The sequence below is a fragment of the Apostichopus japonicus genome, chromosome 8 (genome assembly GCF_037975245.1).
Source record: "Apostichopus japonicus isolate 1M-3 chromosome 8, ASM3797524v1, whole genome shotgun sequence".
NCBI classification, from domain to species: domain Eukaryota; kingdom Metazoa; phylum Echinodermata; class Holothuroidea; order Aspidochirotida; family Stichopodidae; genus Apostichopus; species Apostichopus japonicus.
In genome coordinates, this window is record NC_092568.1 from 16119819 (window position 1) to 16135022 (window position 15204).

At 36.1% G+C, this 15204-nt stretch overlaps 1 protein-coding gene across 7 annotated transcripts in view; it reads right to left on the reverse strand.

The window, feature by feature from the left end:
* The window catches only part of LOC139970710 (putative transcription factor p65 homolog), a 34315-nt gene that overhangs the window by 17867 nt on the left and 1244 nt on the right, over positions 1-15204 (reverse strand). Inside the window, exons 1-2 of one of the 7 annotated variants that reach the window (XM_071976636.1) lie at positions 10454-10602; positions 1557-1640 (exon numbers count right to left, since the gene is read on the reverse strand). The exons of 1 other annotated variant lie outside the window; for it this stretch is intronic. In XM_071976636.1, the coding sequence (XP_071832737.1) occupies positions 1557-1611 (55 nt within the window). In that variant the 5' untranslated portion in view covers positions 1612-1640; positions 10454-10602. Of the gene's footprint in view, positions 1-1556; positions 1641-7633; positions 7882-9160; positions 9596-9624; positions 9865-10453; positions 10603-15204 lie in introns of those variants that run through there. 5 more of the 7 variants (XM_071976640.1, XM_071976635.1, XM_071976633.1 and 2 more) reach the window with 5 other exon arrangements.

A 15204-nucleotide genomic window follows, 5' to 3' on the forward strand; every position in this document is an offset into this window, starting at 1 on the left:
ATTAGGTCAGTCAGTAAAGGATCGGTAAAATTATCTTAGACGTTCAAGAAAATTTATATCCCCGTAACAAAGTAAAACCATGGATGTATATAAAACACCTCAAGCTAACCGACTCATCCGCATGAACAAAACAATCTGTTCCCCATGATACACGAGGCACAGTCTATACCATACATACATAGCACGATATCAAGGCCCCAATAGCTACAGTATGGCCATCTTTATCAAAGTAAACCTTGCAATCCCATGTTTTAGGCCACTTGGCATGATTAACTAAATGCTCAATATTTTTTTCATGTCCTTGTAGAAAACGTCAACTTCGCAAAATACAATAAGTTGTGTTTTTGTTGTTACGTGACGAAGTGGTTAGGCTATGTACTATACTCTTAACTATGGTAGGATAATTATTTTTCCTTTTTTGTGTGGAAATTCTAGAAAATACTTTCTTCTTTCCCCGCTTAACAGCAGATGTGGTCGTATGGTTTATTCATAAATGGGTGTACTAGAGCCTTGTTTACATGACATTTGTTGCACTTAGCACGATATGCCAGTTTCGCGTGAATTTTTCGAAAGTATTTTGCTCGATCTTTCGTAAAATTTGAAAGGTGTACCAACTTACTGTTCGTACACAATTGGTAATTTCTCTATGCTCAATATTGTCTCCATGTCCTTGTAGAAAACGTCAACTTCGCAAAATACAATTAGTTGTGTTTTTGTTGTTACGTGAGATCGTAACCGACGAAGTGGTTAGGCTATGTACTATACTCTTAACTATGGTAGGATAATTATTTTTTCTTTTTTTGTGTGGAAATTCTAGAAAATACTTTCTTTTTCCCCCGCTTAACAGCAGATGTGGTCGTATGGTTTATTCATAAATGGGTGTACTAGAGCCTTGTTTACATGACATTTGTTGCATTTAGCACGTTATGCCAGTTTCGCGTGAATTTTTCGAAAGTATTTTGCTCGATCTTTCGTAAAATTTGAAAGGTGTACCAACTGACTGTTCGAGTAGAGAAAAGAGAGATGGATCAGTGTTAGTGAATGAAAATACTTTGTACAGGAAAAGAAGTCTGAAAGTATTTTGAAACATTCGATACGAAAACAGTTCATGAAGATTTCAACTCGTTCTTGAAATAAATCTCCTTCTACTGTGGTCAGAGTGCCATTGTTACGTAAAAACCACAGACCAGGAAAAGGCAAGTACCGCTTTTGTTTACAAACAATAGCAAAATAAAATAAAACTGTTAGCAAACTGCTTATCCACTAGAGAGCCTGTGTAATAGAATGTGTAAAAGTAAGTTGGCCTGACGTTTCGATCCTAGCAGGATCTTCTTCAGAGGCTAACAAACAATAAACAACAAACAATAGCAGCGCTTCTGTGTTGGGAGCTCAATGCTCATTACTTTCACGGAGTTACCGTGGGTGTGTGCACTCAAGCGTGAGCGATATGCAGGCTGCATAATGAGCAGTGGTGTGCTGCTGGCTGGGCCTTCGATCATCGCCGGTTAAATTTGCGAGCCTTCCCTTAATGGTAGATGGTTGATCAATCATTTTACCAATTAAGTTATTCTTGCCAGTCCAGTCCTGTAGGTTCATATCATCCAGACGCATACCACCTTCATACGCAATACTGTGATGACCTATGAAGTAATTGTAAAGTGCAAAGAAAAAAATAAAGAAACTATTTCATGCATGTATTGTAGAATAAAATACCATAGAATGTTAGATGGCGTAGGGTGCCTATTAAAGTAAATAAGTAAATAGTATACTGGAGTCAGGAGTAGATGATGGACAGTGCAGGATAAAGAGTGCTTAGTGATTAGAACTGCATGATCAAGCTCCCACACTAGGAAGAAAATGACACATACTAACAAGGAAATACTGCCTGATTTGACAAACGTACCTATTAACTTGCACAATTGCTTATTTACCCTTTGTATGCCTATTATCTCAAAGCAAACAACTTAATTTACACAGCTGCCTGGAAACCACTGATACAATCAACAACAAGACATGCATACCAAACCATTGAACTTGGATATTGTAGTGTATACCTCAATCTGTTACTAAAGCAAATGTTGATGACTAACATTTATAATGTCAATACAAAACCCAGTCTAAGGAGCAACAACATGCAAACTACGTAACACATGGACAGGTCTTTCTAGCTAAGCAGTATTGATAGTTGTATTGCTTCTTTGGCAAAGTGAATAAACGATCAATTGATCCAACTCGTGGAACTGAGGCCTTAAATGGAGCAATGCAATTGGCGCCTCAGACAAAACTACCACCTTCTGCATTGGTTTGAACAAAGGGGGAGGGGCACAGGGGGCCATGCCCTCCTATCGTCAGTTGGGGAATTGGTTCAGTCGGGGGAGTTTTGCATTTAGCCGGGTAAGGATTAGACCACCACTGCGGGTGTACACCCCCCTCCCTTTTTTTCAACCTCTCAAAAAGTATTTGTTTGTGAGGAACAGTTGCTTCTATCTTTAGAGTGTGGGGCAGGAGAAAGGGGAGTGGGGGGGGGGATAAGATGAACCCTGAAAAAATTAATATATGGTTTATAGACCCTCCCTACTAATGCACATAAAGGGTACAAGATGAACCCTGAATAAAGTGACATATGGTTGGTATACCCTCCCTACTAATGCACATAAAGGGTACAAGATGAACCTTGAATAAGTGATATATGGTTGGTATACCCTCCCTAATAATGCACATAAAGGGTACAAGATGAACCCTGAAAAAATTAATATATGGTTTATAGACCCTCCCTACTAATGCACATAAAGGGTACAAGATGAACCCTGAATAAAGTGATATATGGTTGGTATACCCTACCTACTAATGCACATAAAGGGTACAAGATGAACCCTGAATAAAGTGATATATGGTTGGTATACCCTCCCTACTAATGCACATAAAGGGTACAAGATGAACCCTGAATAAAGTGATATATGGTGGGTATACCCTCCCTACTAATGCACATAAAGGGTACAAGATGAACCCTGAATAAAGTGATATATGGTGGGTATACCCTCCCTACTAATGCACATAAAGGGTACAAGATGAACCCTGAATAAAGTGATATATGGTGGGTATACCCTCCCTACTAATGCACATAAAGGGTACAAGATGAACCCTGAATAAAGTGATATATGGTGGGTATACCCTCCCTACTAATGCACATAAAGGGTACAAGATAAACCCTGAATAAAGTGATATATGGTGGGTATACCCTTCCTACTAATGCATGTAAAGGGTACAAGATGAACCCTGAATAAGTGATATATGGTTGGTAAACCCTCCCTACTAATGCACATAAAGGATACAAGATGAATCCTGAATAAAGTGACATATGGTTGGTATACCCATCCTACTAATGCACAGAAAGAGTACTATCCAACTGTTTTGTAAATGCTCATTTCCATAGAAATTACAAAAAATTGATTGGTCACGTTTAATGGTTATTCACGTTACGGTTTGCCCACTCATAAAATTTTCAAATAAAAAAAAATGCTAATAAATACAACTATAAAGGCTAGAAACTGCTCATCAAAGAGCTTGAAATGAAAAGTTACATCTCACGCTAGTTTTTATCACTAAAGGTAACTTTTACTAGCTTATTTACAGGTTGATTTAATTAGGAAGCACAGAAGTAGCATAGTGGGTGGACTATTGCACCGCCTAAGTAAGTTGAACTAGAAAAGTTCACCTATTCACATATGAATTCCTCATATTGTTAACAACCTTCTGCAGTGCCCTTCCCTACCTACAGGCATAGGCGTAGGAGGCGGGGGGGCTGGGGGGGCTGCAGCCCCCCAACCAAAATTTTTGGTGAAAATTCGGGCCATATGCTGAGAATTTTTCGGGCAACTACTGAAAGAAGAAAAATTTGTTGTGTGTTTTTCAACTTTTTTTGGTGAAAATTCGGGCAATATGCTGAGAATTTTTCGGGCACCTACTGAAAGAAGAAAAATTTGCAATGTGTTTTTCAACTTTTTTGGTGAAAATTCGGGCAATATGCTGAGAATTTTTCGGGCACCTTCTGGAAGAAGAATAATTTGCAATGTGTTTTTCAATGGTTAAACTGATATTATTATTATCGTTATTATTATTGTAACGACTTGCCCAATAATTATAACCAATATGGAAGGGTAATAACACGGAAAATATAACCAAAATTTTCATGTGCATGTCACATAGGCATTCATTCCTTTATATTCAAGGAATTGGTTCTTTTGTACAGTGCTCTTGAGCATGTTTTATTTCATGATAACAGCACTTTAATATTTGGTACTTATTTATATATTCATCGGTTATCGGCATGTGATGTAATAACCGATGAATGCCTATATGATAGCACATCAAGGTGTTGAACGCGCGCAAAGCGCATGTAAAATGTTGGTTATATTTTTCGGGCAAGTCGTTACAGCCCCCCAAATCAAATTAGGCTCCTATGCCTACAGGTACATTTACTTTTTATGTTTTGACAAAATCTGGACAATTCCTGTATCTTTGACAATAATAGTATTGTGGTTTGGTTTGTATTATGGCAACCCCCCATGTTAAGGAGTGGAATTCATCTGAAATTCCACACATCCAGTTTCTATGTTGTGGTCCTATGTCGTTATACAAGTATTTTAGATATAACAAGAATAGTTATTTTTTATAATTCACAAGCATATATAATAGCTGAGCTGACATTACCAACCAAGGACATAAACAGTGACTGCATAGTGATCATTTGCAACTAGTTTTGCAAACTTCCATCACTTCTTTTATATTTCACTTTCTTGTTCCATAAGGCAATTGCGAGATTTTCTTCGTGTGAGTCTTATTTCACTCTGTGTCGCTAGTAATGACTAGTCAAGACTACACTAAACACCAAAACACACTGTAGCTAAATCATATACTCTAGTAAGAAGAGCTATTGTAACACATTACACATCGTTAACGTCTTCAGTCAACTTTGAAGATACAAAAGTCTTCTGAATTTCTCAATATAGTTACTAAATTCTGTTATTCACCAAAATGATATATTCAGTAACATATATGTACATTTTCAAAGAATTCTTCAGATGACTTATTTTAGCCGATTCCTTAAACCTTAACAGAAAACTCGAAGAGCACTTACCAAGGTTATCACCACTAATAGTGTAATATATGAAGTTTGAATTTCACTTTACTGCCAGTTTATCTTGTGGATTTAGCCAAGTGATTATAGTTTGGTCCTACTGATTAGTCTGACAGTCACTCTGATCACTACCGGTAACCGCTTCTCTTGGCTACCACACTGACAAGTTTCATAATCTGCTCCATACTTTATCAGTCCTCAGTTACGTGTCTGTTTGCTGTACTATGAGTAATTCTACAATTCAATGTACCTCCGATGATTGATGATGAAAATCAAACCACTGAACGCATGGAGTAATTCTGCAATAACTGATAACAATTTCCAGTCCATGTATAACACAGAAATGTTTTGAATAAACTCTTAGAACAAACTAATGTGGTGTTTGCCACCCTGATGTAGAGTTCCTTTAAGTCTACCCCAATGTACAAGGTACTGTGCAATCTATGATTGATGTACATACAAGAATAATTCATTTTCCTCTACATGTACATATCCTCTGAATGATTACCTTGCATGGTTACTCAGGTGACAAGGTTTCTCACCTTACATGGTAACTTACAGTTAGAAATTTAACTACCTAATATTCGTAACATACTCTGATGCACATAATTCCTTCATTTGTTTTCACAGTGAGGGTGAAGAGAGGGAATGACAGTCCAATTACGGGGTCATTAAAATCTTCGTATGGAGAAAAAATTATTTTGGTTACTCAAGTTACATCACTGATCACCAGGGTACTGAATACAGCATGTTAAATCATTATTTTGAAGAAAGAAAGAAATTGTTTGCAATGATATCATGTATTAGTGCCATATGTGTTTGATTAATCACCAATCATAAAAATATCACAAGTTAACTGCCCAAAAGCACAGGAGCAATTAAGTCAATAACAAAATTTGGATCATAACTTCATACCACTTCATCTCTTAATATCTAGAAAAAAACTAAAAATGAAGAATTTAGGAAGATATCATATCCATTCCATAACACCGGATTTGAATACAACAAAACTATGACCAATAGCAATAGCTGTCAATACAGAATTTATGTTTTGAGCCTATGTCCACTTTTGCATGGGATTGCCCAACAAATAGAAATTATTGCATGGTGTCCTTGCTTCATGAAAATACCTGTACAATGTCTAATTTGTGGCACAGAACATTTCACCGGGAAACATTTCACTCACGCCGTCATCTGTCATAGTAGTTGCACTACGACAGACTAAACTTTGTGAAGTTTACTTATATGTTTGAGAGACTTGTAAAATTTTGGAGTCTAGTCCTTGCGGCTCTAGAATTCTCCTTCATCATTCAATACAATTAACAAGTAAAAAACTTTGCAAGTAGTAATATAGACACACACTTCATTCCTCCAACAAACTGTATTTAACTGTTCCTAAACCACACGCTTGAAGACCTATGGTTACAGAAGCTTTGAATACTCTGGCTCTTATCTCTGGAAAAATTTACCAGATCATATACGAACATGCTCTAAACTTTCTACATTCAACAGTCTACTTAAGACCCATCTTCTCACTTGTTCTTTTGTAAATTAATCTGCTTTCTTTGTAAAGCGCCTTGAGCAGTGACTTTTGTTTACTGATTTGGCGCTATATAAGTCTCATTTATTATTATTTTGATCCGATGTGACTTAAAGGCATAATACACTGAGCCAAATTGCTATCTAAAACTTTGAACCTTGATAGTTCCAAGTTTCTTACTTAATATCCATTGAGAAATGACTCATAAGTCTTTTTGGGCTGATATGATAAAAATGCAATCCTCAATTCAGAAACTGGTGTTTCATTAAAAACATTTTCAAGTACCAGGTTAAGATGTTAGGAATTTTTGAAAGATGTTCACTGTCCTTCAATATGTAAATTTTGCAAGAAACGTAGAACAAGAAATCAGATTCTAACTCCAAGCACAGGTTGCATGTATGTCACTGTTTTGGTGACAGTAACTTTGGTCAAACTTCAAGATTGGCTTGATCTAACATACTTGAAATGGAAAACAAGTAGGGTTTTGACGCATTATCTTGCAATGAAGACAGCATTCGGAACTTTTTAAGTAAAGACAGGACCACAAATGAATGGGAGTTGTTATTCTACACCTAAGCCAGCATTGAGACTCCAGGCCTTCATACCAAGATTTAATCAGTCCATGATTTTAGTTCAAACCATTCAAACACACCTGTTTGCTACAGTATTTTGCATCAATTATCGTCAAGTATCGTCAACAACCATTCATTACGGAATGGTTGAAAGAAGGCAGTAAAAAATGGTATCAAGTGCCATTTTTTGAAGTCTCCCCAAAACTCTTCAAGCTACTTAAAAGAGAAATGTCGGCTATGGTACCATGCACTCTGCAACGACGAGTGTTAAACACTACTTGAAGTTTGCCGAAAAATAGTTTTTTCACAGCGCCAATGATAAAAGTGTACATGCAGAAGAAGATGATGAACACCATCTATTTCTAGTATTTAAGTAAAACCTACCTTGAATCAATTTTCCCTACTAGACTCCTTTGGTTGATGAAAGTAAAACACAAAACAAAATCTGGTGAAAACTTCAGGCATTCTCCGCCTGTGTCACAGTGTTGTCGTACGTATATCCAAATTAAAAGAGCTTTGTGTTTAAAACACTGGGGGTTTTGCTTAGCATATTAAGAAGCACATTTCCAACTCATTTGAAAAATGAGCCCATAAATAGGTGATAATGGTTACTTGGTAAGGTACTAACAAACAGTTAGTACTATAACCACGAAAGTCACTGAGGACTAAGGCATATATATATATATATAGTCCCGCTAACTTTAACTTAAAAGATGCTTCTCAGTCTTACGTCGTTAGGCGAGGCAACCTGTCGCATTGTTCATAATACCATTTCTATGTTGTAGCATACATACATATATATATGTGTGTGTACTTTACTGGCTGTGTAGGACACATGGCTGTGCCACAACCATATATATATGTATATATATATATGATCGAATCATGGGAAATTCCAAAGCTTGCCAAAGTTCACTGCTTGGAACCAAGCCTGAACCCATAATCATGGCAATGCCTGCATTTAATTGTGTGATATGCAACACCCACATTGCGACTAGGTGGGTGGTGTACAAACCACCATTTAGGATGCTCCAACATATGGAGATTTTTCTACCAACAGAAATTAGCTTGATGCATGTGCTATCATTGTATGTTATTTTTAATTTTTATGTAATTATTTATCTCACAAATTAGTTGCTTTGAGATTTCTGTGCATCTTCTAGGGGTGTCACATAAGGGGCTGAGGAGGGGTGTATGTGTGTGGGTATCAATGGGGTCTAATATCCCTCGGAAATTATTTTTCGTCGGATCAAAGATATGGCTGTCAAAGATAAGTTGTCAAGAGAGTAGTCCTCAAGAACGAGTAAACTGTTGTCGATGCAAATGATTCCTCTACGCTACTGAATGTATATGATGTATGATGATACCGTAACAGAAATAATTTTAAAACCTATCATCTTTATCATACCACGTTTGATAAACCAATTGAGTTTTATGAAATGCCAGTAAAACCTTCTTGTTTTGATCAATTAACCTGGCCTGGAATGCTGATAGTCTGGATGCAAGAGATTTGAAATTAATGAGTAGCTACAGCTTGTGAGTTATGTAGCACCTGTTGGTCACAGTTGACCACACTGGTCATGCTGAGTAGCGTACACATTGTAATATAATCAGCAATGAACACTGACTTAACTATTCTGGTTTCTTGATATAGTTTTCATGTATAGTCGTGTAAAACTTAGCCAGTGGTGTACGTGAGAAGCTTCCAAACAGTAACGTACAGAAAGCCGGCCAGATTTAGGGTCACACCCCAGGAAAAGTTTCTTTTTGTAGATGTTATGTGGTAGCCCAGTGTAGACAATGGATATAAAGTAGACTGTAAAATCAAAAGTTTAATGTTTTGACCAATTTGGAAATTGAACCTTAAATTGAAACATTTTTATCTCAAATTTTGACAATTATAGGACCTACCTGCCTGAGTTCGTTTTACAGATTTTTGAAACAGATCACATGGCCTCCATTCCAATAACAGATTGAAAAAAAAAAACACAACATTGGGTGGAACCTGCCTGGTAATTACAAGCAAAATTTTACCCATGGTATAAATTCAGATTTATACAGCAAACCTAGCCTTATCTGCAAACCAGAGATGTTACAGAGCTTCCATTCGTAAAACTGCAATCCTTTTTCCCATTTCGACCCTCGATCGCCTTCCCAAACTCTTTGCTAATTGAGGCTTCATAATTCAGGCTATTTACTGGCTAGACATGATAGGTCGAGTAACAATCTTCAGTCCATAAATAGGGTATCTTTCCGTACCCAACATAAGCCCTGATTTGTGTAAATGCTAGGCTTGTGATCAGTCCGAAATATCAAAGATTGAGGAAATGAAGAACTATGAATTAGCCAATTCTACAAGATGTGCAGATTCTTACTTTTACAGAAAGAAAGCCAGCTTAACCAGGCCAAAGTGTCTAGCTAAATATGTAAGCACTATTACTATATGTCCAGTACAATTCTAACCAACAACTGCCACCTGCTGTTCACAAGATTTTGTCAGGTACTGTATCTGAAATACAACTCTCTTATCTTCCCGCTCAATCAAAGTCCAGGTAGCTGTGATTCCAAGAACAGTTGGAATAGCTCTAAACTAATCCATAAATAGAATCTGTGAATTCCCTTGTTACATTGTCCTACTGTAGTATCCTTCAGTGTACACTGTGTGAACTACCGTAGATATAGCCTGGATATGTTGTAGGTTGACATAACACACCAAATGTTTTTCAGTAAAATCTCAAGTTTATAAAATAGACAAGAAGGTGACAGAAAATAGAAACAAAAACTGAAGCTTTCAACTATCTCATTAACATAAGAGGCTTCACCAAATATGAATAGAGCACAGCATTACTCCCCTTTAATTAGATATGATACATGAACATGCTAATTGCTGTGTTGCATGATGAATAAGATCATAATTCCTAATGCTTAATCACCAAGTTATAGCTCCCTGGACGTTCTGACCTTTTGGAGAGTATTCAGAAGTCCACTTTGCAACAACCAAGCCTAAAACAGGGATAAAAATCGACTATACCATAATCATATGATCCAAGTTGATCATATATACTGTAGTATTATTTGCATATAGGTTAATATATCTGGTTCTTGATTTACTGAGCTAGTAGCTTGCAGTAATTACTTTGATATTATCCAACCAAGGCTAAAAACCAAATACCATAAAATCGATTACATTTATTTTTAACTTACCATATCACTTTGATGAGAATAGAACAATAACCAGCGGTATGCTGCAATTGCTTCACTATATTTATAGAAGTACTGTCCAAAACTACTATACTGTAGTATAATGAACGCTGCATGTAACAAAGACAGACGAGCTACTACTGCACATAAAGTCTCTCATAATCATGTATGTTATCAAGGAAGTCATGTAGCGCCACCAATGTATTCACCTCGTATTTACAATCATGTCTATTCACATCGTGTGGGTGTGTACTACGAATATGGAACATTCAATTATGAGGCTGGTTCAAGGGTAAAATGTCAGGCTAATAAACAATGTTCCCTGAAGCTGTGTCATTGTGAACCTGTGGGCAAAAATTACATGTTGGAATGCTTGCAAATGTGAGATGAACTGTTGTTGGATACACTGAATGGTGTTTTGTTAATGTAGAGGCTGAGAGCACCTAGCCTCAGAAATGCATGAATGATAATCATTACGATGCGTTGTTACTTTTTTTTTTTAAACGACATTATTATTAGTTCTACTATAAAGTCTTAATAAATTTGGTAGGAGTGATAAACCAACTCAAAAACATAGCCTGAAAAACACAACCATAAACACTTATCAAATGTACTGTCCTGTCAATAATTTTAAGCTGTTACTGTTAAAACATTCTCAATCATGGTGGGTTGAACTCTTGACAAAATAACAACAAAAACTAGAGAATAACTGCTGCTGTAACTCAACTCTGGTACAAGGCACGTAGTAACTACCACTTAAAAAATGTATTGTGTATTATAGATGATCAGTCTGTACCGTACACTGATGATAAACTGCTTGGACTAAAGTCTTTTTTCATGGTTGTTGGGATAAAATGTTTGTTTTACCACGGAGTCCCACATGACCACTGAACTAAGTCATAATCAACCAAATCACTGACCCACCATCTGGTGATCACTGTAACCAGATTTCAAGCACATTACACAAGAGCCTTAGACATGATTGTTTTTCCAGTTTTGACCACAAATGACCTTTACCTGAAAAATACATACAAATTTCACCACCAATCATCAACTTATCACTTTGTGTAAATTCAAACATAAACCAGAGGAGGAGTACATGCTTTTACATGATCTTCACATTTTAACCCATATTTGACACAAATGTCCTTTGACCTACAAAATAAGTGCACCTTTTATGACTGCCCATCTACTGATGACCATTGCCAAGTTTGGCTAAAATCGAACATAGACCATAGGAGTACACATGCTGTTTGTGATTTCACTGTTTCACCTCTCATGACCACAAATTACCTTTTACCAACTATTTTTTTACGGGACTGTTAGCCCACTATTATAGTTTACAACTTCACTAAGTTTCATAAAAATTCAGCAAAGGATCAGAGAGCAGTAGCCTCTCAACCATTGCTGACAGACAGGACAGACGGACAGATGGACAGACAGACAGACAGACACATCGCCATGACAATGGCTCAACTAGTCAATTTTGAGCTATTTAACAGAGTTGCTTATGTTCCATCAAAGGCAAATGGAAGGCCCATAAGTATGGATTTATTGGAGCTCTAACCACTAGTACCATTGTATAGAAATAAACCACCGCCCAACACCTTTGTGATTCTTGCCAAGTTTTATATGAGAACATTTCCCATAACACTGCACACATTTTCAAGTTTTGACCTGAAATGACAACTTCGTCCTTCACAAATTTCAGAGTGTTATTTTACTTAATTGCCAGGGAGGATCTATAACTACACTATACCAAGTATGAACTTCACCCTAAGTTGACTTTGTGAGTTATCATGTTTACAAAGTATTCAGACTTTGTCCACTGTTGACCTCAAATGAACTTTAACCTTCACTGACAAAGTTTTTGTACTCATTAAATGAAGTTCATCCACCATGTATTTTTTGAGATATAGATAACAAGCAGGTATCACATGTCCACACAGACAAACACACCCAGAACAGGATGTGGTGATTCTTTTCAAATGACATGTTAGGACTTGGCATTCGTAAAAGTCCTCAGTTTGAATGTAAAACAAGTGCACGCACACAAACACGAACACATCCATGATCACCATCGCATAGGATGGAAGGAAAGGAAATACAGAGATAAGAAAGTAATGAACAAGTCCAACCAAATTTGAAAGGTGTCTGAGCAAATACGAAAAGATAAGGATGAAAAATGGTCATAATTATCTGGTGAAAAAGCCAACAGGAAATAAATAATAATTCTATTTCCAATTAAATTGGGTTGTTTACCCATGAACATACTTATCTAAACCCCTGTAAGTGTGTACATATATGTGAAAACTCAACTACCCTACAGGTACGTCAATCTTACCATTCCTCCCTTTCCACTTCATTGACGGATTTTAAACCATGTTAAAATCAGGCGAAAAGTTTTCTCTTGGTTATACAACCAGAGTTTTTCAATATCACTTATCTCCATAAACGTCTGGTCTAATGAATGGGCAGAAAGTCCTTTTTTTTTTCTAGAAGTGTTGGGTGCGCTATTTTTTTGAAGCCATCTTTAGCCTTTATTATGAAAAACAATTGTTCTATAGTGGGTGTCATTTTATAATTGTTGATAAAGATATCAAAATTGTAAAACAAAATTTTGTTAAGTTTGCATTATGATCCTCCATTTTCAGTAACTTGTATCTATTTGTTAGGTGACTTCTAGGTCTCTGATTTCAATTGTACTAACATTATTTGGGCTGGTGATTTCAACATAGATGGTATTATTATTTGCTCAAGAGCAAGGTGGGTGGAAATGGAGAAAGGAATACTAATTATTTCCTAAATATAGAAAAAAAAAATAGTGAGATGATGCTATTAAAGTTTTAGTTGATGACAATGGAATTGAAGTTTTTGATGTTGAATATTGAACAGGCTTTCTATGAAACTTTCTATGAATCTCATAGCACGGAATAAGTGGATAAATCCTCTACTGATTCCTTACATGTAGAAGGCATTAATGATGATTTAAAAATCAGATGTGAAGTTATTTTAGCAGAAAATGATTAGTGGAATGTTATTTAAAATATGGCTATAGGGAAAGTACCTGGAATTGTTGGACTGCTGGTAGAACTTTATAATTATTTTTGGCCAGAGATTGAGTCATTGGTGGTAATGTCATTGAACTCGAGCTTATATGTTAGGAAGCTCTCTTCAGAGCAGACCAGAGTTATTATTACGTTATTACCAAATGAGGGAAAGATATTAATTAAGAAAATTGAGAACTGGAGGCCAAGCTTGCTTCTGAATGTAGATTTTAAAATTGTTGCTAGCTATATCTCTACTAAACTCAGGCAAGTGCTATTATCCATTCTAATCAACTAGGTTTTTGAAGAAACATTTTACTGGTGAAAATATCCAACTTATTGTGGACGTTATCCATTTTGCGCACGAAAAAATATATCAAGTTATATTTTATTTGTGGGTTTCCAAAACGTATTTGACAGTACTGAATGGAAGTTTCTTTATCGTACATTGCAATTGTTCAAATATGGTGAGAGTATAATTTGATGGATTAAAAGTGTTTTTTTATCCGAATTGTTCAGCTTGCGTGGATTTTTTTTTTTAGAATTTCGGGTCCGAAAGTCAATTTCAGCAAATCAATCATTTTTTTGCATTGATGACAATTTTGAGCATGTTCAGAAGTTTCAATCTTGTTATATTATTTCTCTTACAAATGGGCCAACCAGGGTTCTTGGAGCTACAAGAACTTGTAATAGGGATGACCTTTTTTCCCTGAAGTACTTACTAAAATTATCTTGATTGAAAAGTACTTTAAATATGTTGTCCTCCCGTGACCTGACCCCTTACGGTAAAATGTTCTTTTCACTTTTATTTGGTGAGGAAAAAATGATTAGATAAAGCAAAAATATCATGATGTAGACTCAAGAACAGGGGATGAGGGGTCTGAATATGGTCAATATCTACAATTTTCTTAAGAGTATAAAAACTACCTGGATTAAAAGATAAATTGACCACTCTTCAGGTCTTTGGAAAACTCTTTTTGACCATTTCCTTAAGAAAGTTGGAATTTGTTTTGTATCCAGCTGTTATTTTAGGGGGAGAGATTTATTGAAGAAAGCTCAAAATTAATTTTATTCTAATTGCTGCTGTGCCCGGGTTGATCTGACATTTGAGTCGCCTGTTGCAAATTATTGTGATCAAACTGTTTGGAGTAATGTTTCTATTACAATCAATAATGAAGTATTTTGGTACGAAAACAACTTTAAATCAAATGTCAGGTATGTCCAGGACTTTTATGATTCAGCTGGTAGTTGAATGGGATTTAACATTCCATGCCAAGTGCATTGAGGCCTACAAGTCATTGTCTGGGATTGCCCAGGGAAGCCATCCAGTCAGCATGTAATGCTGATTCAATTTATATAGAGGTCTGTCATTATTTATAGAAAGTTTATTGACTGCTCTGTTGAGCAACCACGTTGCTGTGTTTATAAGTGGGAGGATGAATGTTAGGTTACTAGTCTCAATACGCTAAAATTAGAAATTTTAAACATAAATTTGTTCATCGCATCATTGCTACAAATTTGGTCTTCAAAGATTAATATTAAGACTGAAAATTCCATTTGTTCCTTTTCTTATGAGTATGGAGAGTGAGCTGTGGATCACCTTTTCTTGACAATGCAGAAGGGTAGAGGATGTATGGAATAACATCTATATGGTAACTTGAAATTAAGTATGAAAATGCTTGCTTTGGCTATTAATTATTATGAAGT